The following is an 18,310-nucleotide window of genomic DNA, read 5'->3' on the forward strand; positions in this document are numbered from 1 at the left end:
CCTGGAAGTTAACTTTTGTTTATCCTCCAAAAAAAATGTTGGATGAAACATACCTGTTACAATGCAGCTCCCAATTTTTTTCCCCTGGAGACAACTTCATAGGATACGTGGCTCCCAGATAGTTGCTGGTGTTTGTCAAAATTATTACCATACCACAGTTATGGAAATCGAGGCGTGTGGAGGTTTTCAGTAAGCTAAATGAACTTAATTTAAAGGTTTGTCTTTTATTCTAAGATTATCTCTTTCCTATTAATTGGTGTTAAAATGTTTTTAAATTGTAAAATTATGGTGATAATGTGGATTTTCTTGTTGATCAAGTTCTATGTGAAACATATATGTGAAATCGTTTGGAGGGGATACAGTCACACCTTGGTTGTGATCCCTTCATTTTCAAAAACGCGTTTCCAAATCTAGTTTATCTATCACCAGAAGCATAGTCCTATAAATGGGAGTTCATAATTTTTGGTGTGACTTTTTACCATTAAGTAACCCAAGACCAGACTTGCCATGTTTTTAGCTTACAAAGTTATTTTCTTCGTTGAATTTTTAACACTTTTCCCCCCCATCAAAGCAAAAAGTGCACAAAAGTTAAGGGGAGAAAAAGCCAAATGGAGCTTCTAACAGACCAGCAGCGGCCCGCTGGCCTGCTCCTTCTCCCACGTCCCCAGGTCCGAGCCCCAGAGGCAGCCGCTCTGCTCTTTCTTCTGGTTGTCTTTTCGATATTTCTCAATGAATGCTTATATTGCTATCCTGATTCGTCGATGTCAGACGTTATCTGTTGACTTCCTGTGGTGGATGAGGGCTCAGCTCTCCCTGTTGCACACAGACTCTTCCCTACCCCAAAGGTGGGTTTAAAACAATGTCCTTACTTGGAAAAATTTTAAAATTAGCAAGCCTATGTCGAACCCCCAAATATTTTGGGGGGAAGTATTACTGGGCTATGACATTCAAAACTCTACAACCGCTGGTAAAGTAGATGGTTGAGGAATTTTGGTATTAATTTAAACATTATTTGGGGTGAAAAGTCTTTATAAATGTTGCAATGGATGCTTCTAAAGTGATGCTTGTATGTGCTTAACTCACCTGCATAGGAAGAACAGCATCATACGATTGTACTGCTGTCCCTCTCCCTGAGGACAGTGCAGCAGGGCTAACGCCTCTTAAGCTTTATCGGGCCACTAGTAAGATGACGACTCCCCAGAGCTCTTCCTTCCAGGTTGAAGGCGCTGACGTAAAAGAAACAAGCAAAGCAAACACCCATGGTTTGCTTCAACGAAACTTGACGTTTAGTCTTTGAAGTACTGAGAGGGACAGTATTATATAGAGGGTATGTCTGGAATGTCCTCATTTGATAGACAGAAGAAAATGATAAAACTATCTAATTGTTGGTAAATAAACCCAACATGGAAATTCTAAAGGAACTGGGATTATTTAGGACAGATGAGGAAAAACTGAAGGAAGAGGCCAAAGACTGCTCTTGACAGAACAAGGTGGCATTTTCCGTTTTCAATCAGAACAGATCAGGAATTTCCTAAAACTGAAATGGGAAGTGGGAAATATTTAATGTGATAAGGTTTCCGGTTTTCTAACATCTTGAGCATTGTGAGAGGTGGAATTCGAAGGATGGCGTGGATGATTCTTTTCCTCCCCCCACTGTAGATATGTATCTGCACCCGTCTGAAGGGGCCCTGCTACATTGCTTCTAGTATTACGATCACCAGTTATCTTTCTTATTCACTGTGGGCTGCTGTCTTGTTGTCTAGTTGTGGAAGACATCAACAAGCGCAGGGAACCTCTCCCCAGCCTGGAGGCTGTGTATCTCATCACTCCGTCTGAGAAGGTAAATCCTCCCCCTGGAAGAGCTTTGGCTGGGGCTACACGTGCTGGCTTGTGTCTGCGCGGCACAGTGTCTGCCTTTTCTAGGTTAAGCACGCATTTAACACACTGCTCTGTTTAAGTGTGCAATCCACAAACCGGAAGGGAGGGGCCCAGGAGGAGTGCTGAGTGCGTTAAGCTTTCTGAATACAAGTGCTATCTAAAAAGCCAGCTCCCAGTCATTCTAGTTTTCCCCTGGCACTCCCTCTCTAGGTAGGAGATCCTCTTTATCTAGTGATCCACCTTGAGAACTTTGGTATTTTATTCTTTCAGATCTATTTCATCAATATCCAGTTAGTATTCAAATTTACCTGTCTTATCGTTTTTGGAGGTTAGTTCAAATCAGCATCCAAACAAGGTCCGTCTGCTTGCTTTTGGTTGATAGTTGTCTTAGGTCTCTTCGTCTACATAAATTCCCTCCAGTTTTCAGGGTTTCTTTTCACTTTTGAAAACTGGCTTGTATGTGAGTTTCTGCAGATGCAACTAAATTCCCGGAACTTCATCAGTGTGAATCTGCTGGAAGGTTTATGACGAGTTTCCAATTTTGTGGGTCTCTTCTTAGGAACCCAAGTTATGGTGGCTCCAAAGAACTGACACTCATTCTGCAGTGAGCTAAGAAGTCTTTTGTTCATCTAAACTCTGAAATAATCCTAATTTTAAGTCCTCAGAACTCAGTTATGGCTGAATATGAGTTAGAATTACGCATCCGAAATCCCCTGCTATTTTGTGCAGGCAGCTGGAAGCCAGCGTGGATGTGACTCAGTTCAGATGCAGGTCCCCTTTGCTTCTAGAGTTGGCTTCAGCTCCCTTTTTCCCTCTCCGCAGTCTGTCCACTCTCTCATCAGTGACTTTAAAGACCCACCGACTGCTAAGTACCGGGCTGCCCACGTCTTCTTCACCGACTGTAAGTACTGTCAGCGCCACCCCTGCCTGTCCGGGCTAGCGTTTCTGCTCACCGGGAAGAAACGGGTTGTCCCCATATTTGTTGTGATCTTTCGTTTTCTCTTCAGAAGATAAATTGCATAAGAGACAGAAATAAATGCACACAGATAGAAACTTACCAAGTCATGCAGTCCTTCCTGATGACAAATGGCTCTTCTCTTAAAGACTAAAGGGTTTAATGCTGAGAAACATTTTCTGATGCTAGCCGTGGTGTTTTCACTGCATAGACTTCCAGATATCACTGAACTGTTGTGTATTTCCACCAGTTTTTCAACTACAAAGATATTCCACTCCAGTGGTCTTTTTATCAGAGAGACCTGCATCATTGGCTTGGAATCCATTTTCTTATTTTGTGGGGGTTTTGTGCATGGAGCCTAGTGCAGAAGCATCTTTGTCCATCTTTGTTAATAGTGAAGAGAGATGAGCAGAGCTAGATGGCTAAAGAATGTACCCAATAACAAGTTGTCTGTGTTCCCTCTAGGGAAAACCCCACAAAACTCCCCACTGAGAAAATGTGGAAAGGTACTTGCAAAGAATAATTTTGTACTATTTGAATATGGGTGACAGAACAGGTAGATAGCGTTAGTAACAATAAATCAATAACGCATTTCTGGGAACCTGAAGCCATTTGTTCAGCCCAGGAGAGTCATTAGAAATCATGGTCCCCCCCAAGGGGGTCTCTGCAGCTGAGTTCCTCAGAGGGTCCAGGGGAAATGCCTGCATTGCATTTCCTAATGATTTTATTTTTCTTTATTTTTCGTAAGCATGTTAGATGTTTGGTGTTTGTTTATGTTATAGGCCTTTGCCTCATCCCTTCTTAATCTTTTTCTTTTTCTTCATTTCCTTGATATCAGAAAATGGTTTTTATTAGCTCTCAATATCTCAGTCTTTATTGCCATTTGTTTCTTTGTTATATGTTGAGGGTCTGGGAGGTGGTTTTATATTCCTTTTTCACCCTCGAGGTAATGGATAGTTTGGGCTGGGATGAACTTTCTAGTTGCCTTTTTAAAATCCTCGTAAAATAAAGAATCCACCAGAACCAGCAAATGGACAGGAAAACCTACTGTCTTTGTCCTTCTTGCAGCTTGTCCAGATGCCCTGTTTAATGAGCTGGTGAAATCACGAGCAGCCAAAGTCATCAAAACTCTGACGGAAATCAACATTGCGTTTCTCCCATATGAATCCCAGGTGAGGCCGAGTGGGGAGTGCATAGGAAATCTGCATCCTGGCTATTCTAGCAGGAAGTCTGACAGATTCTGAGAGGGTGGGGCAGGGGTGCAATAAAGAGAGTGGGGGAGGGAAGAGAGCATATTCTGAATTGCTGGATGACATGGTGTAAGTGGATGTTAACCTGGCAGAAAGAAACAATATTCCTTAGGGGTCTGCCCCAAGCCCTCGTCTTACTCTCCAGTTATTTCTGACTTCTTTTCAGCCATTGTGCCTTTCTTGGATGCATTTCAGCCTTGCTCACAGTGTTCACTTCTATTGGCTGACTCCTTGAATAACCAAAAAGTAGCCAATCCAAAAAGCACAGAAGGAGAAGAGGGGCAGGGATCAGACAACACCATCTGCTGCAAAGGAGGCTGTTTTTATGTAGAAATAACCTCAGCTTGTCATGTGCTGACAGAACAGATGGTGGCCTTCGTCATTAGCAGTTAACGCTTCAAATGCCAGATGCGGTGCAGCAAACCTCTCTCCTTGGAAAAAAACAAAGTTGTCAACCCAGTAAAGGTGAAGCTGATTGTGAGAGAGTAGACGGAGTTCATTTCTTAATATTTTAAGGTTTGTTAAAATGTCTTCTCCTAGCAAACAAAGAAACAAAAATAACAGGACTGCTATGCATTTTGTAGAGATAAAAAATGATTGTGGCATATTGGGTCTTTATAGATCAGCTTCTAGACACCAGAGAGTGACTTATTCTTAGGTAATGAGGGATGGAAAAAGTACAGTGTGAACATTTAAAGACATTTTCTTTCCCTTCTCACTTGACCTAAAGCGTGTTCCCAGCTGGAGGGCAGGAAATGTTTTTTCCTCTGTGTGAGCCCTGCCACCACCTGGATTGAACAACAGCCAACTTAAGCGTATTCAGCCATATTATATTTCATAGATTTTTTAAATCTATGAAATAAGTAAAAAGTAATAAACTTTTCTTACAAAAACTCATTTTCTAGAGGATCAGGGTAGTTTACATAAATAAGATTCTGAAAGAGTTCTGATGAGTAGTAGACTAGGTAGTTTAAGAGGAAATTTTAAACTTCTAGAACCTACCCAAAAAAAAGAACAAGAAAAAAGAAAAATTCAGGGCTGGCCGTGTTGCCAAGTGGTTAAGTTCTTGTGCTCCACTGCAGGCGGCCCAGTGTTTTGTTGGTTTGAATCCTGGGCGCGGACATGGCACTGGTCATCACACCATGCTGAGGCAGCATCCCACATGCCACAACTAGAAGGACCCACAACGAAGACTATACAACTATGTACCGGGGGGTTTTGGGGAGAAAAAGGAAAAAAGTAAAATCTTTAAAAAAAAAAAGAAAAATGCTTAGAACATATACTGAGGATAGGAAATTATTAAATCCATGAAAGCCCCTTTATTTGCCCACAGTCACAGCACGATTTCTAGCTTCTCCCTGTTTGTTTAAACTGACAGTGGCCTGTGAGGTCTGACCGTGCTTCCTCTCCTCCTGGCCTCATTGTTCACCAGACACAGCAGCACGCGCCTGCCTCGGGCCCTGGCGCCAGCCGTTCCCTCCCCGTGGAAGGCGCCTGCTGGTGAGAAACCGCTCACCTCCTGCAAGCCCTCGCTCCAGCTTCACCTTCCCAAGGAGGCCTTGTGTCCTCCCTGCCCAGCCCCTGGGCGCTCTCGTCCCTGCTCTGTTATGCCCTCGTACACTTAGCACTTCCTCACAGACTGTAAAATGTACTTTCACAGTGTCTGTCGTTTATCATCTGCCTCCCCTAATAGACTGCACACTCCTCGAAGATGGTTGTGTTTGGTCACTTAGAGTTCCCGAGTGTTCAGCACAGCGCCTGGCACACAGCAGACAGCCAGCACATATTTGTAGAACGAATGAAAACACGTTCTGTAGACTCACGATGAGAACTGGAGAAAACCCCAGTAGTTCACCGTTCTGCATGCAAACACTATATCTATCTATATATTTTTTGCCCCTGTCTCAGGTATATTCCTTAGACTCGGCTGACTCTTTCCAAAGCTTCTACAGTCCCCACAAGGCTCAGATGAAGAATCCGATACTGGAGCGCCTGGCAGAGCAGATCGCAACCCTGTGTGCCACTCTGAAGGAGTACCCAGCTGTGCGGTATCGGGGGTAAGGCGGCCACCAGTCTGCCTTCAGTGGCTTCTCCTGTGTCTGCCGAGGGAGGAATTTCTCAAAGTTCCCTGGCACTTGTCTCAAGAGAGTCAAGATTTGAGCATCTCACTTGTATAATTATTCATCTGCCGCTCTTGTTATGTTCTGAATTTTATTGTGAAATATAATAATACATGCAGAAAAGGGCAGGAGATGTACATATGCAGTTGTTGAATAGCTAAATGTGAACCCCTATGTAACTGCAACCCAGGTTTCCTACAGTTTTTCTTCTCCTTCTAGCCTTTAAAAACGAATGTCGTCTTTGCAGAAGATGTTTCAGAGTAAGATAAAATACAAAGAGAATAATTCTCCAAAGGACACATTCCTCAGATTTTACAAAGTCATTCGCTTATCACTTACCTGCTGTGTGCTAAGTGCCGGGGGTGGGGGTGGGGCGCCTACCCTGAAGACACAGCCCCTGCCCTTGGAAGCCCCTGATCTGGGAGGGTAGCTAAGATGCCAACGTGTATGCATAAGACATGCACACCTATGATATAGGCCCTGTGAGGCCAGTGCCTTAGGAAGGCAAAAGCCAAGGGCTGGGGCCTCCGGAGTCAGGAGAGGGCCCTTTGAGCTGAGAGGATCAAGAACGGCTTCAGACTACAGGGGACATTTGAGCCAGGTCTTGAAGGACAGTTAGGATTTGGATAGATCAATGAGGAGCAGAGGGCATTTTGTGTGGACAGTTGGCTCTTGCCATTGGGATGACAAAGGCGTGGAGCTGGGAAAACAAAGAGCAAGTCTGAGGAGGATTGGTGGTCCAGCACAGTCTACGTGTGGGGCAGTGGGGCGAGATGAAGCCCTTGCTGGAGGCCTCAAATGCCAGGTGTGGGATTAGGTCCTGCCGGGGTTATCCCGGGGAAACCTGTGGGGGCCTGCACAGGGGAGTGAACGCAGTGCTGTGGGAGTGTGAAGATGGGAGTGTGAGCAGGAGTCGGGCCAGGGGAAACCAGAAGGGGGAGGCCGCTGCAAGAGGAGCTGAGGGCCTGAACTTGAAGTGCCAAGGATCGCTGCTCCTCCTGTCCTTATTCCTTCAGCGTCTGGTGGAAGATGTAGCCGTAGAAAAACACCTCCCTCCATTGTTGGCATCCACTGCCGGAAGCCTGGTGGAAGTTAGGAAATGGGGGCCCAGCCCGTGTCTCCTGACAGAGCGGTGGGAACCTGGAGTTCGTTCCTGGGAGGGATGGGCTGGGAATGGAGCCACCTCAGCACAGAGCCTGGCCAGATGGCAGGCTGCAGCCACACACTGTGTACCCTCGGGAGGAGCCCCAGGAAGTGCTGTCAGGGTCGGCCAAGGAGAAGGTCCAGAGGTTCCCACTTACATCTTTCTGGCTCTGCGGGCAGAAATGTCACTTGCCAATAAAACAAAACTAGACCCAAGGGAATTTGAATTGAGAGGTGTGAGAATCAGGTGGGTCAGGCTCGGACAGCCTGATCCTGGGGTAAGGATGGATGGCCAGGCCCCTGCTGAGATGTGGCTCTTTGTCTGAAGCTGCTTGGAAAGACTACCTCTGTTTTCACTTAGCAAAAAGAAGGGACTAGAAAGTCATTTATGTTCCAGGCGCTAAGTATTTTATTTGTCCTTTTTAATTATAATATATGAATATAATCTCATTGTAAAAGAGCAGTACAGATGAAACTCATGTCTCCCTTGACCCTCCCCGGGCTGTCCTGCCTTCCTCCCTGAGGGCAGTCGGTGCCATCGATTGGGTGTACAGGCAGTTCACCCTGTGTCACTCCTCCTTTGTCAGGGAATACAAGGACAATGCTTTGCTGGCTCAGCTAATCCAGGACAAGCTCGACGCCTACAAAGCCGATGACCCAACAATGGGGGAGGTGAGTCTGAACGTGGTTCACGTGGTTCACTCGTCAAGCGACCCCAGTGTTTGTGTGGCCGTCCTGGGGACAGCTGGGTTCTGTTGCGCACAGAGTGTGTGTGAGTGCCACTGTTCCTGCCACTGGTACAGTTTCCAGACCTTATTCAGACTGCAGTAGTTTGTACATGTGCTCGTGTGTATGTGTGTGTGTGTGTGTAGTTCTGTGCAGTTTTATCATGTGTATAGATCCATGTGACCCCCGCTGTAGTCAAGACACAACTGTTCCATCACCATCCTGACTTTCAACCTGAAGGTCCCGGGTCCTGGGAACCTCTTTGGTCCCAGGCAGACAGGGTGGTGGGTCACCCTATTTGTGGCTGATCCTAGGTGGTGCCCTCCTTCAGAAGCCCACGTTGGACCCCAGTGCAGCTTTGGATCTGCCTTAAAGAACCCTCAGGAAGCAGACACAGTGGATCCTCGCGTGGTGTTTGCTGGTGCTCCCCTCAACCAGCGAGTGGACTAGCGGCCAGCGCGGGTTCGGCAGGCTTTACCTCACAGTTCTCGTCCTGCTGCCACCTTGTACAAGAGGGGTCGCCAGGCTAGTTGGAGGAGCTGGGGCCGCATGGGTGGCTTGTGAAAGCTTCCCTGTGTCCTTCTTTCCAGGGCCCAGACAAGGCGCGCTCCCAGCTGCTGATCCTGGACCGTGGTTTCGACCCCAGTTCCCCTGTACTCCACGAGCTGACCTTTCAGGCTATGAGTTACGATCTGCTGCCCATTGAGAATGATGTTTACAAGTGAGTATAGAGACCCGGAGTGACGGCAGCTTGGCAAATGAACCAAAAACACTAACAGAAGAAAAGGAAGTCCCTAATGCTAGGAAAAGCATTGCATTGATACAATCTTGCTAATAAGCCTGCAAGCTTTTCTTTGAGTTCCCAAAACCCAGCCAGGAACTCACGCCCCTTTTGGGAGAACAAGAACTTTAGATCTTTAGTTCACAGCTCATGACACCTCAGTTCACAGCCTGCTTGGATGTGTTAGGATGATGATTTGTGAATGTATGTCTTATTCAGAGTTTGAAACTTCTTAATTATAGATCATGAAATATGATGAAATGTATCAATAGGAATTTCTTACTGAACTTTATTTGCAGAGGAGCTATTTTCTTCATTACAAACATTTTTCTTGGGAGCCATCATCAGAAACTCAGCTTCTAAAAAACTAATTTTTCTTTTTCTGAAAGAGGACTGTATTTTTCTCATGTCATTTATTGTATAACGTTAACTATAAAGATAGTGGTTTCAAAATGAAGGTTCTAAAAGTATGATTGAATCTCAGCTTTTCTCCCTTTTGGTACCTGTAACTCTTCTTTCCTTTATTATTTATTTATTTATCTATTTATTTTTTGAAGAAGATCAGCCCTGAGCTAACATCTGCCAATCCTCTTCTATGTGCTGAGGAAGACTGGCCCTGAGCTAACATCTGTGCCCATCTTCCTCTACTTTTTTTATATGGGATGCCTACCACAGCTTGGCTTGCCAAGCAGTGCCATGTCCGCACCTGGGATCCGAACTGGCGAACCCTGGGCCACCAAAGCAGAACGTGTGCACTTAACCACTGTGCCACCAGGCCGGCCCCTTGCTTTCCTTTAGATGTTCAGGATTTCACATGTAAAAGTATGCTGAGGGCCTGTTGCAGGTAGCTGCTGAAAGATCTTTAGGTACCACCCATCTGAGGATGGTGTCCCGGTCCTTTCCCAGAGAGGAACCAAGGTGATCTTCACCCTCCACTTAAAAGTAACTGAACCCACCCATAACCTGACTTCACATCCTGAACCAGATGCCTGCAGTGGAGCTCTTATTGGCCCCCCCTGAGGATTTTAGAACAGAACTTCAGGTCAGTTGACTTTGAATAGAGCTTTGGGTCTCTCCCTGCCCATGAAATCGCAGCCCTGTTAGTGCTGACAGAGCAGACCTGATAGAGACAGTGACACATCAGGTGGTTGAGAGGCTGGTCATGAAATCAGTCGTGGAACGTCTGTCTGCTGAGGACTGTGAGCTCTTGTCTGTTATAAACCGGAAGGGACTGGATAAATTTTGTGGGGGCTTTTCCTCTCCAGGTATGAGACGAGTGGCATCGGAGAGGCACGGGTGAAGGAGGTGCTCCTGGACGAGGACGACGACCTCTGGATAGCCCTGCGCCACAAGCACATCGCAGAGGTGTCCCAGTAAGAGCCCCCCCACCCGTCCCTGTTTCCGGACACTCCCCCAGCTCCAGGGCTCTCCCCTGTGCACAGGGCCAAGCGTTTCTCTCCCATCGTGGTTGCTCAGGCACGTACTCTGGGCAGCTTGGGCAGAGCTCTTCAGTGGATGCATTTGTTGCTCAGCGAGGTCACCAACATGCTAATGAATGATGGCGAACCCCTTCTTGTCTCTGAGCTCTAGCTGCCCTGACTTCACCGAGTCAGAACAGACATTCTATGTCAAGGTTGCTTTTAGAATTTTTGGAAAGCATTTGTAGCTCTCTCAGCAAAATGCTTTATAAACACTTAACATCTATGCCAGTTTATTCATTGCAAGATCCAAGCTCCACTTCATACAGTTCAATTAGCTTTTATATAGCTGGTGGGTAATCTTCCTTCCCTGTTGTCTTACCTAAAATTTCTGAGCAAGAACTGATTTCTATATACACTGAACTGTTTCTTGCTCTGAAAATGTTTCTAATACCTAAACATTGTTATAAGACTTTAAACTATAGGTAACAATTCTGCTTTTGCAGAAAGACACATTCTGCTACATTGAATTGGTGACGTCCTCAGGAAATTCACAAGGAAGAACAGAAGAAGGCTTGGATAGTTCTGTTGTTTAGAAAAGTGGTCTCCAAACTTGGATCACTCAACTTTAGAAAAATGTTGATTCATATTTCCAATATTTACATTTGTGAATTAATTGTATGCTCTATTGTGCTAATATGTATATTTTACAGCATATACAGAAAGATAAATTTAAAAAGGATGAAGTAACGTGAACATAAATAGATGTCCTAATATTTTCTTGTCTCTTCTTGCATCATCTTAAATGCCCGACTCTGGTTTAGAATATTAGTTAGAAAAATGATGTACCTCTCTCTCTCTTCTAAGAAAATCACTTTAAATGATGGCAGGAAAAGTCGCCAAATATTCCCAGAGGAAGACCGTTGCACGACTTCTCTAGTGCCCAGACTGACACGTCCGGGGCTGCTTTGAAACTTAGCTGCCTCTTTCTGTTTTCCAGGGAAGTCACCCGTTCTCTGAAAGATTTTTCTTCTAGCAAGAGAATGAATACTGGAGAGAAGGTAAGCCCGTGTGCGCGCCCCAGTGCCCTTGAGTTAATCCCTGCGTTCTCTCTAGGAGCAGGGAGGGGGCCTAGCGAGTGAGGGGTGCTGTCCTTGCTTCATCTAGTATCGCTTTGTCTTATTTTTGTCTTTTGATACTTATAGAGAGCTTCTTTTTGTTACTCTGAGGATTAATATTTACTGTTTTGGATCATAATTCATTTTAAGCCAGAAGGACTGTGAATCCTTTTTTCACTTGTGGTAGAATTTGAATTTATAACCTAACTTACCTGGGCCTCTCCTTACCCTCACTGTTCAGCAGAGCTGGCTTACCCATCTTAGTCAGGGGAAATGCAGCTCTGATTGTATCACTCCCTTGCTTAACACCATTCAGTGACTTCCCGTTCCTAGCAGAATCAAGCCCCCACCTGGGGGCATGCTTTACAGCACCCAGGTCATCAGGCCCCACAGACTCTCTCTAGTCTCATCTCTGCCTCCCTCCTTCCTGCCTCTGCCACCTTGCTCCAGCCATGCCTGAGTTCCTTCCCTGGGCCCTGTCTTGTGAAGTTCCTGTCCCTTGGTTCAGGCATCATTTTCTTGGAGAAATCTTCCTGACTCCTCCCTAGACTAGTGAGGTGCCTCTGCTCTGTGCACCCACACTTGTGATTCCCTCAGAGTGCTAATCCACTCGGTTGGAATGGTGCCTTTGCTCGATGTTAGCTCCATAAAGGCAGAAATCTCTTTCTTTTTTTTTTTCTTGTCCTTGTATCTCCAGCACCTAAAAGTACCTGGTGTGTAGTAATAATTCAAGAAATTCTGTTGGATAAATGAGTAGGATTAGGTGGATCACACAGTTAGAATGTAAACAGGGGCTAGCCCTGTGGCTTAGTGGTTAAGTTCAGCATGTTCCACTCCAGCAGCCCAGGTTTGGCTCCCAGGTGTGGACCTATACCACTCATCAGCCCTGCTGTGGTGGTGACCCACATACAAAATAGAGGAAGATTGGCATGGATGTTAGCTCAGGGCAACCATCTTCCTCAGGAAAAAAAAAAAGAAAAAAAATATTGAAAGGGGGCTGGCTCAGTGGTGTAGTGGTTAAGTTTGGCATGTTCTTCTTTGGTGGCTCAGGGTTCTTGGGTTCGGATCCTGGGCATGGACCTACACACTGCTCATTAGGTCATCCTGAGACAGCATTCCACATACAAAATAGAGGAAGATTGGCACATGTTAGCTCAGGGCCAATCTTCCTCACCAAAGAAAAAGAATGTCAACAGACCCTTTCACCAGTCAGGATGCAGATTCTAGCCTTTCTTCTCCTTCTCCTTTCTTTGTACCTACCTATACGACTACAGTCATCCTGCTGGGATGAATTGTGAACCAGATCCTGAGACCACTTGAGCTGAATCTGCAGAAAAGCAGTGTGTAGAAGAAATATCATCCTTTTCTGGCAAGAATTATGCTCTCAATAACTTTCTAGTCCAATAAACAAAACATAATTGCTAGACTTCAGAGTTCAGTTCCCCACCTTTAAGACGGGCGTGATATTTGGATCAATAATTTTTGGAGGTAGAGACCTAGAAATCTAAACACACATGACCTTGTGTTTAACGGATTCATTTCGAGAGTGAGAGAGCAAGCCCTTGGGAACTGTGGTGCTGGCTGCTGTCCTGTCCTGGACCCAGTGTCCTTACACAGCCTCCCAGATCAGGGCCACTGGACTAAGACCTCCTGCTTTCCTCTCCCTTATAGACCACCATGCGCGACCTGTCCCAGATGCTGAAGAAAATGCCCCAGTACCAGAAGGAGCTCAGCAAGGTACGGCGACCCGAAACGATTGATCGGAGTCACGAGGATGAGCAGCTGCACACAGACTGCTCGAAGCCCCGCTGCTCTGACTGACTGACTGAAATCCGCAGATTTTCAGTCGTCTTCAATTTTTATTAGGAAAAAAGGAAAGTTTGGGATAGCTTGTTTCCTGACTCTCTTTTATCCTCTTCCTCTTTGTCTCTCTTCATCCTTCCTGTTCCTGACCTCGTGGCCTCTCCACGGGCTGCTTGAGTGTCCTCACGACATGATAGCTGGCTTCCCCAGAGCCAGTGACCCAAGAGAGTGCTAGGAAGAAGTCACATGGCTTTTCTGTCCTGGTCTGGGCTGTCCTGCGTCGCTTCCTCCACACTATTCATTAGAAGCGAGTCACTAAATCCGGCCCATGCCCAGGGAGAGGGGAATTAGGCTCCAGCCCCCGGAGGGAGGAGTCTCAAAGAATTCGGGAAGCACTGTGAAACCCCCTCAAGGGTTTCTCCTAACTCTTGACTCTTTCAGGATGTGATGTGTCCTTCTCTCCTAACACACAAAAATGTCTCCCTTGTGGTATTTGTGGACCTGCTTGGAGGCCTGTTCCGTCTCCTCGATGAGGCTGGAGACTCCTTGGCGCCTGGCACAGGGTTCATCGACAGCAGGTGTTTGGTAGATGCTGCAGGAAGCAGCGAGTGGTTTCCTGACCTCGACTCTCTGCTTCTTCCTAGTACTCCACCCACCTGCACCTTGCCGAGGACTGCATGAAGCATTACCAAGGCACCGTGGATAAACTCTGCCGGGTGGAGCAGGTAGGACCCCTTCCTCCTCTTTCTGCCAGGCCCGTTGACCCAGCTGAAGTATCATGTCTGACCTTGAACATCCTGCAGAATCACAGGATGTAGAGATGGGAAAGCCTCCTAGCTCATGTTGCCTCAACTCTCTGGAGCCAACGCAGTGCCACTCTCAATGGTAGGGACTAGAGTGGTCTGGAGTGCTGTGCCGTTTGCATTGTGCATGTCTGGCTTTCCAAGGCCCCGTTTCCCCTGGAATGGCTGAAGAGAGATGTGTGGAGCCCTGAGCCCTGCACTGACAGGCTGGCTGGACTTTATATCCCGAGTACGTTTCCTCCTGGTGTGCCCACACTGGCTTTGGAGACCTAGAGGCTGAACGAGGATAGAGCAGTAGCGGGTCAGAATTTTCCCACAGCCTCACCGATCAGTTAGGACTGTAAGTTGAGAGTGTGGGATTTGAGTTCGTCACTGATGTGTTTGACGTGCCTATTTCTGTCTGCTTTATTTTCCTCATCTGCAAAGGGAGATAACAATGCTGCCACACGTTCTAGCAGTGTTGTGTGGTCACTAATCCTGGGACTTCTTTCTTGAAGTGTGACAACATTGCTCAACTAGGAGCAGCTTCTAGGGGAAGAGAAGGCATTCAGCGATTCTGAAGCCTTGGCTGAAGGTCCCTTTTCACAGAAAAAAGCATCTCAAGTTCTTAGGGTGAAGCTGAGATTTAATCCTCTGGTTTGACGTGACAGGCTTAGCTCAGGTTTATGAGACCCGTCCTTTCATTGGACGATTGGAGACTCATTGACTCTTCTACAAGGAAGTAGCCCGGCTGAAATCGGTCAGTTTCACCGGTGATCTTGGAGAACACAAGGTGGCCTCTGCAGAAGGACTAGACCCTCCAGAAAATAGGTTCTACCTGCATCAGTAAAACTGCTTTTGGGATTAATCCTTGGAAGCTCACAATTTTTCAGAAGTGCTCCATAGTATTTAATTGGACTTTTAGAGGATGTTAGAATCAGGTCCTGCTGGACAAACGTCTGTTAGGCCGGCGGGAGGACCAAGAGGTGAAAGGGCCACGGAGAGGGGGCCCACCTGCCTGGGACCCAGACTGGGAAGAGACCCAAACTCAAGATCATCATTGTCACAGACTCCTGGGATCTTGAAAACAAGGGACCCTTCAGGCAACCTCTGTGAGAGCTACAGAGGAAGCTGCAGCCACTGGTGTCTGAGAATGAGACCAGATGGTTGCTGATTTGCCAAGACTGACATGCTGCTTTCTCTGGCCTGAGAGAGCAAGCAGACTCCTGTCTGAGTCGTCAAGTGGGGCCCATAGTGCTTACTTCACTCTCTTCGGTCCTCAGTTCTTTTGTCAGCCCTTCTCTCCTCATCTCCCTGGGTTGGATTTGCAGTTTGGGAGGCTTTTTTCTTTCTCCTCACCCTAGAAGCATTTGGAAGATTAAAAACAGAGGTGAGGGCCAGCCCAGTGGTGCAGCGGTTAAGTTCACACGTTCTACTTTGGTGGCCTGGTGTTCGCTGGTTCAGATCCTGGGTGCGGACCTACACACCAGTTATCAAGCCATGCTGTGGCAGGCGTCCCACATATAAAGTAGAGGAAGATGGGCACTATGTTAGCTCAGGGCCAGTCTTCCTCAGCAAAAAAAAAAGAGGAGGATTGGCAGCAGATGTTAGCTCAGGGCTAATCTTCCTCAAAAACAAAACAAAACAAAAAACAGATTATAAACCTAGGTAGTTAAAACTCAAAAAGCATGTCCTTCAGTGCCAGGGAAGCAGAGTGGAGACAATCTGGCCAGGCAGAGGCGGCTAACTGTGCCTAAGCTCTTCCTGTGTGGGAAGAGCGTCCCTTTGAGCCCCAATCCCTCGGCAGGGCTTTGTTCCTCTAGGCGACCCAGGATTGAGGCTTGACCTATGGACGTGGTGCAGGTACTCTGCACTCACCTGAGGGAACAACCTACCTTTGAACAAGATGGCAGGTCATTGTGGTTTCTGTCTTTGGAAAGTGAAACCTGGGGCTTTCCTCAATTCTCACTGATGTTTTAAAAAAAAACAATGCTGATTACCTCAGTGCTAATTACAGCGCACTGTGAGAGTAGAAGCACCTGTGTGAGACCTGCCCCCAGGCAAGCTACAAATGCCAGACATTCGTGGACCACCAGCTTCCTCATAGTTACCCTCTGTCCAGACTGCCACTGGAAATGGGGCCAACAGGGTGTCTTTTCTGCAGGACCTGGCCATGGGCACAGACGCTGAGGGGGAGAAGATCAAAGACCCCATGAGAGCCATCGTCCCCATTCTGCTGGATGCGAACGTCAGCACTTACGACAAGATCCGCATCATCCTTCTCTACATCTTTCTGAAGAATGGTAGGGACGGTGGGGCACAAGGAGGGGCGGCCCTTCCTGGGAAAAGCGAGGCCGCCGGGAGAGGGAAGACAAAGTGGCCAAGTAGTTTAAAAGATGTGGAAAAGGGTATTTAATTTAAGGGGTCTTTGCATCTGGGGAAATGTCATGTAGGCAAATCAGTTGCACTGGTGGCTGAGTATCTGTTACAGTAATCTAAAGTTAATCAGAGCTGTGGGATATGTGACAAGAGGACAGGGTGGGGATGCTGCGAGGGCCTGCTGGCTTTATGGCCAGATTATTAGAGTAGATCTGCTGGATAGTTTTAACTTGCATCACATTTGTAATCTATGCCTTTAAATAAGTGATTTTTACCCACATCACAGTTGCCCATGAGTGTCATTGGACAGAAGATGGACACAGGGACTCCTTGTCCAAGTCGACTCTGATGTGGGCCAGGGGTGGGCAGGGTGGCTGAGACGAAGGAGACAGATGGAAACAGAGACCAGGAGGGGCGGTGATATAGACTGTGATGGTCACAGCCTAGGGCGGAGTGGCGTCAGAGTCCTGACCTGTCCTCTTCTGACAGTGAAGTCTGTGTGGGGCACAGATGAGTGTCCACTAATCCCAAGGACGAGGGGCAGATCGGCTCTGCTGGGTGTGTGATGCGCAGGCTGGGTGTGGTGATCGGGGGTTTTCTTCTCTCAGGAATCACTGAGGAAAACCTGAACAAACTGATCCAGCACGCCCAGATCCCCCCGGAGGACAGCGAGATCATCACCAACATGGCGCACCTCGGGGTGCCCATTGTCACAGACGTAAGGGGCCAGCCTTGCGGGGGGTAGGGAGGGGCGAGAGGGAAGCTGGTGTGTCGTATCTGTTCTCCCCGACTTAGTGGCTATAGGCACTTGCTCAACATCGAGAAAGAGAAAACAGATAAAATCAGGGGAATGAAGGGAGAGAGGTGCAATGACATAGAGGTCTAACACCAAGAACCCAGACGTGTGCGTGAGGGAGTCAGTCATTCAAGCCCAGCTGTGTCTGTGAAGCAGCCCAAACTAGGAGCCACGTCAGCCGCACCCTTCGTCCCCTGAGGTCAGTTTGGCTTTGCCTTTGCACACCCAGACTCGTGTGCTGTGAGGGTGAGAATACGACACTAGCCTCACCGGCCATGACTCAGAAGCAACTCAGGGCAGGTGGTCTGGGGGCCTCAGCACACAGTGAGCTCTGGAAGTGATGGGGGGCCAGGGGCTCCAGAACTCAAGGATGAGGCTAAGCACTCCCCAGAGCACTCTGCTGGGAACCTCCCTGTGGGAGCCCCACTGTGCGCCTCCTTCCTGCAGGCAGTCAGCTCACGCCACAGGTGACAAAGCCAGAGCGGCAGAGGCCCTCCTTTTGGATGCTTGGAGTCAAAAACTTTGTTCTGGAGCCACCAGACCTGAGACCTGTAACGGGCGGAGGTTTGGTGTTTTTAGACCCTTGTTCACAAGAGGGACCAAAATGAGAATGGAGAAGATTCATTCTGTACATCCTGTGCTTCTGAAGCAAAATCAGAAAATAAGAGAGGGGGCCGGCCCTGTGGCCAAGTGGTTAAGTTTGCACACTCTGCTTCAGTGGCCTGGGGTTTTGCTGGTTCGGATCCTGGGCGGTGACATGGCACCACTCATCAGGCCACGCTGAGGTGGTGTCCCACATAGCAGAGCCAGAAGGACCTATGACTAGAATATACAACTATGTACCATGGGTTTTGGGGAGACGAATTAAAAAAAAAAAAGAAAATTGGCAACAGATCTTAGCATGGGGCTGATCTTTAAAAAAAAAAACAAAACGAATAAGCCACACCCAAAGTACTATTTTCTCCTATAATCAGCAGCAAACTGTTTTTTTTAACTATGTGGGTTTTTTAAATGGCACTAGAATATTTGACCCACATTTGCCATTTTTCCTGGCTTTAAAGAACCAAATTTGCACCAGATTCTTGGGCTGAGCCCAGGGGGCATATTTTGGGCTTTTCCAGGGAAACCTCCCCACTCACTACTCTTTGTCAGTGCTGACTC

General features: G+C 47.2%; 1 protein-coding gene across 7 annotated transcripts in view; it reads left to right on the forward strand.

Annotated features, from left to right (window-relative positions):
- STXBP1 (syntaxin binding protein 1) overlaps positions 1 to 18,310 on the forward strand; it is a 65,014-nt gene that overhangs the window by 32,839 nt on the left and 13,865 nt on the right. For all 7 annotated transcript variants that reach the window (XR_011432591.1, XM_023628935.2, XM_023628934.2 and 4 more), the window contains 12 exons: positions 1,764 to 1,840; positions 2,701 to 2,779; positions 3,902 to 4,005; positions 5,992 to 6,140; positions 7,934 to 8,018; positions 8,663 to 8,793; positions 10,119 to 10,226; positions 11,272 to 11,332; positions 13,061 to 13,126; positions 13,837 to 13,917; positions 16,139 to 16,277; positions 16,962 to 17,071. Coding sequence is in view for 6 of the 7 variants with exons in the window: in XM_023628935.2 (XP_023484703.1) it covers positions 1,764 to 1,840; positions 2,701 to 2,779; positions 3,902 to 4,005; positions 5,992 to 6,140; positions 7,934 to 8,018; positions 8,663 to 8,793; positions 10,119 to 10,226; positions 11,272 to 11,332; positions 13,061 to 13,126; positions 13,837 to 13,917; positions 16,139 to 16,277; positions 16,962 to 17,071 (1,190 nt within the window). In the remaining variant the exon portion in view is untranslated. The remainder of the gene's footprint in view (positions 1 to 1,763; positions 1,841 to 2,700; positions 2,780 to 3,901; positions 4,006 to 5,991; positions 6,141 to 7,933; positions 8,019 to 8,662; positions 8,794 to 10,118; positions 10,227 to 11,271; positions 11,333 to 13,060; positions 13,127 to 13,836; positions 13,918 to 16,138; positions 16,278 to 16,961; positions 17,072 to 18,310) is intronic.

The sequence above is a fragment of the Equus caballus genome, chromosome 25 (genome assembly GCF_041296265.1).
Source record: "Equus caballus isolate H_3958 breed thoroughbred chromosome 25, TB-T2T, whole genome shotgun sequence".
In the NCBI taxonomy this organism is placed as follows: domain Eukaryota; kingdom Metazoa; phylum Chordata; class Mammalia; order Perissodactyla; family Equidae; genus Equus; species Equus caballus.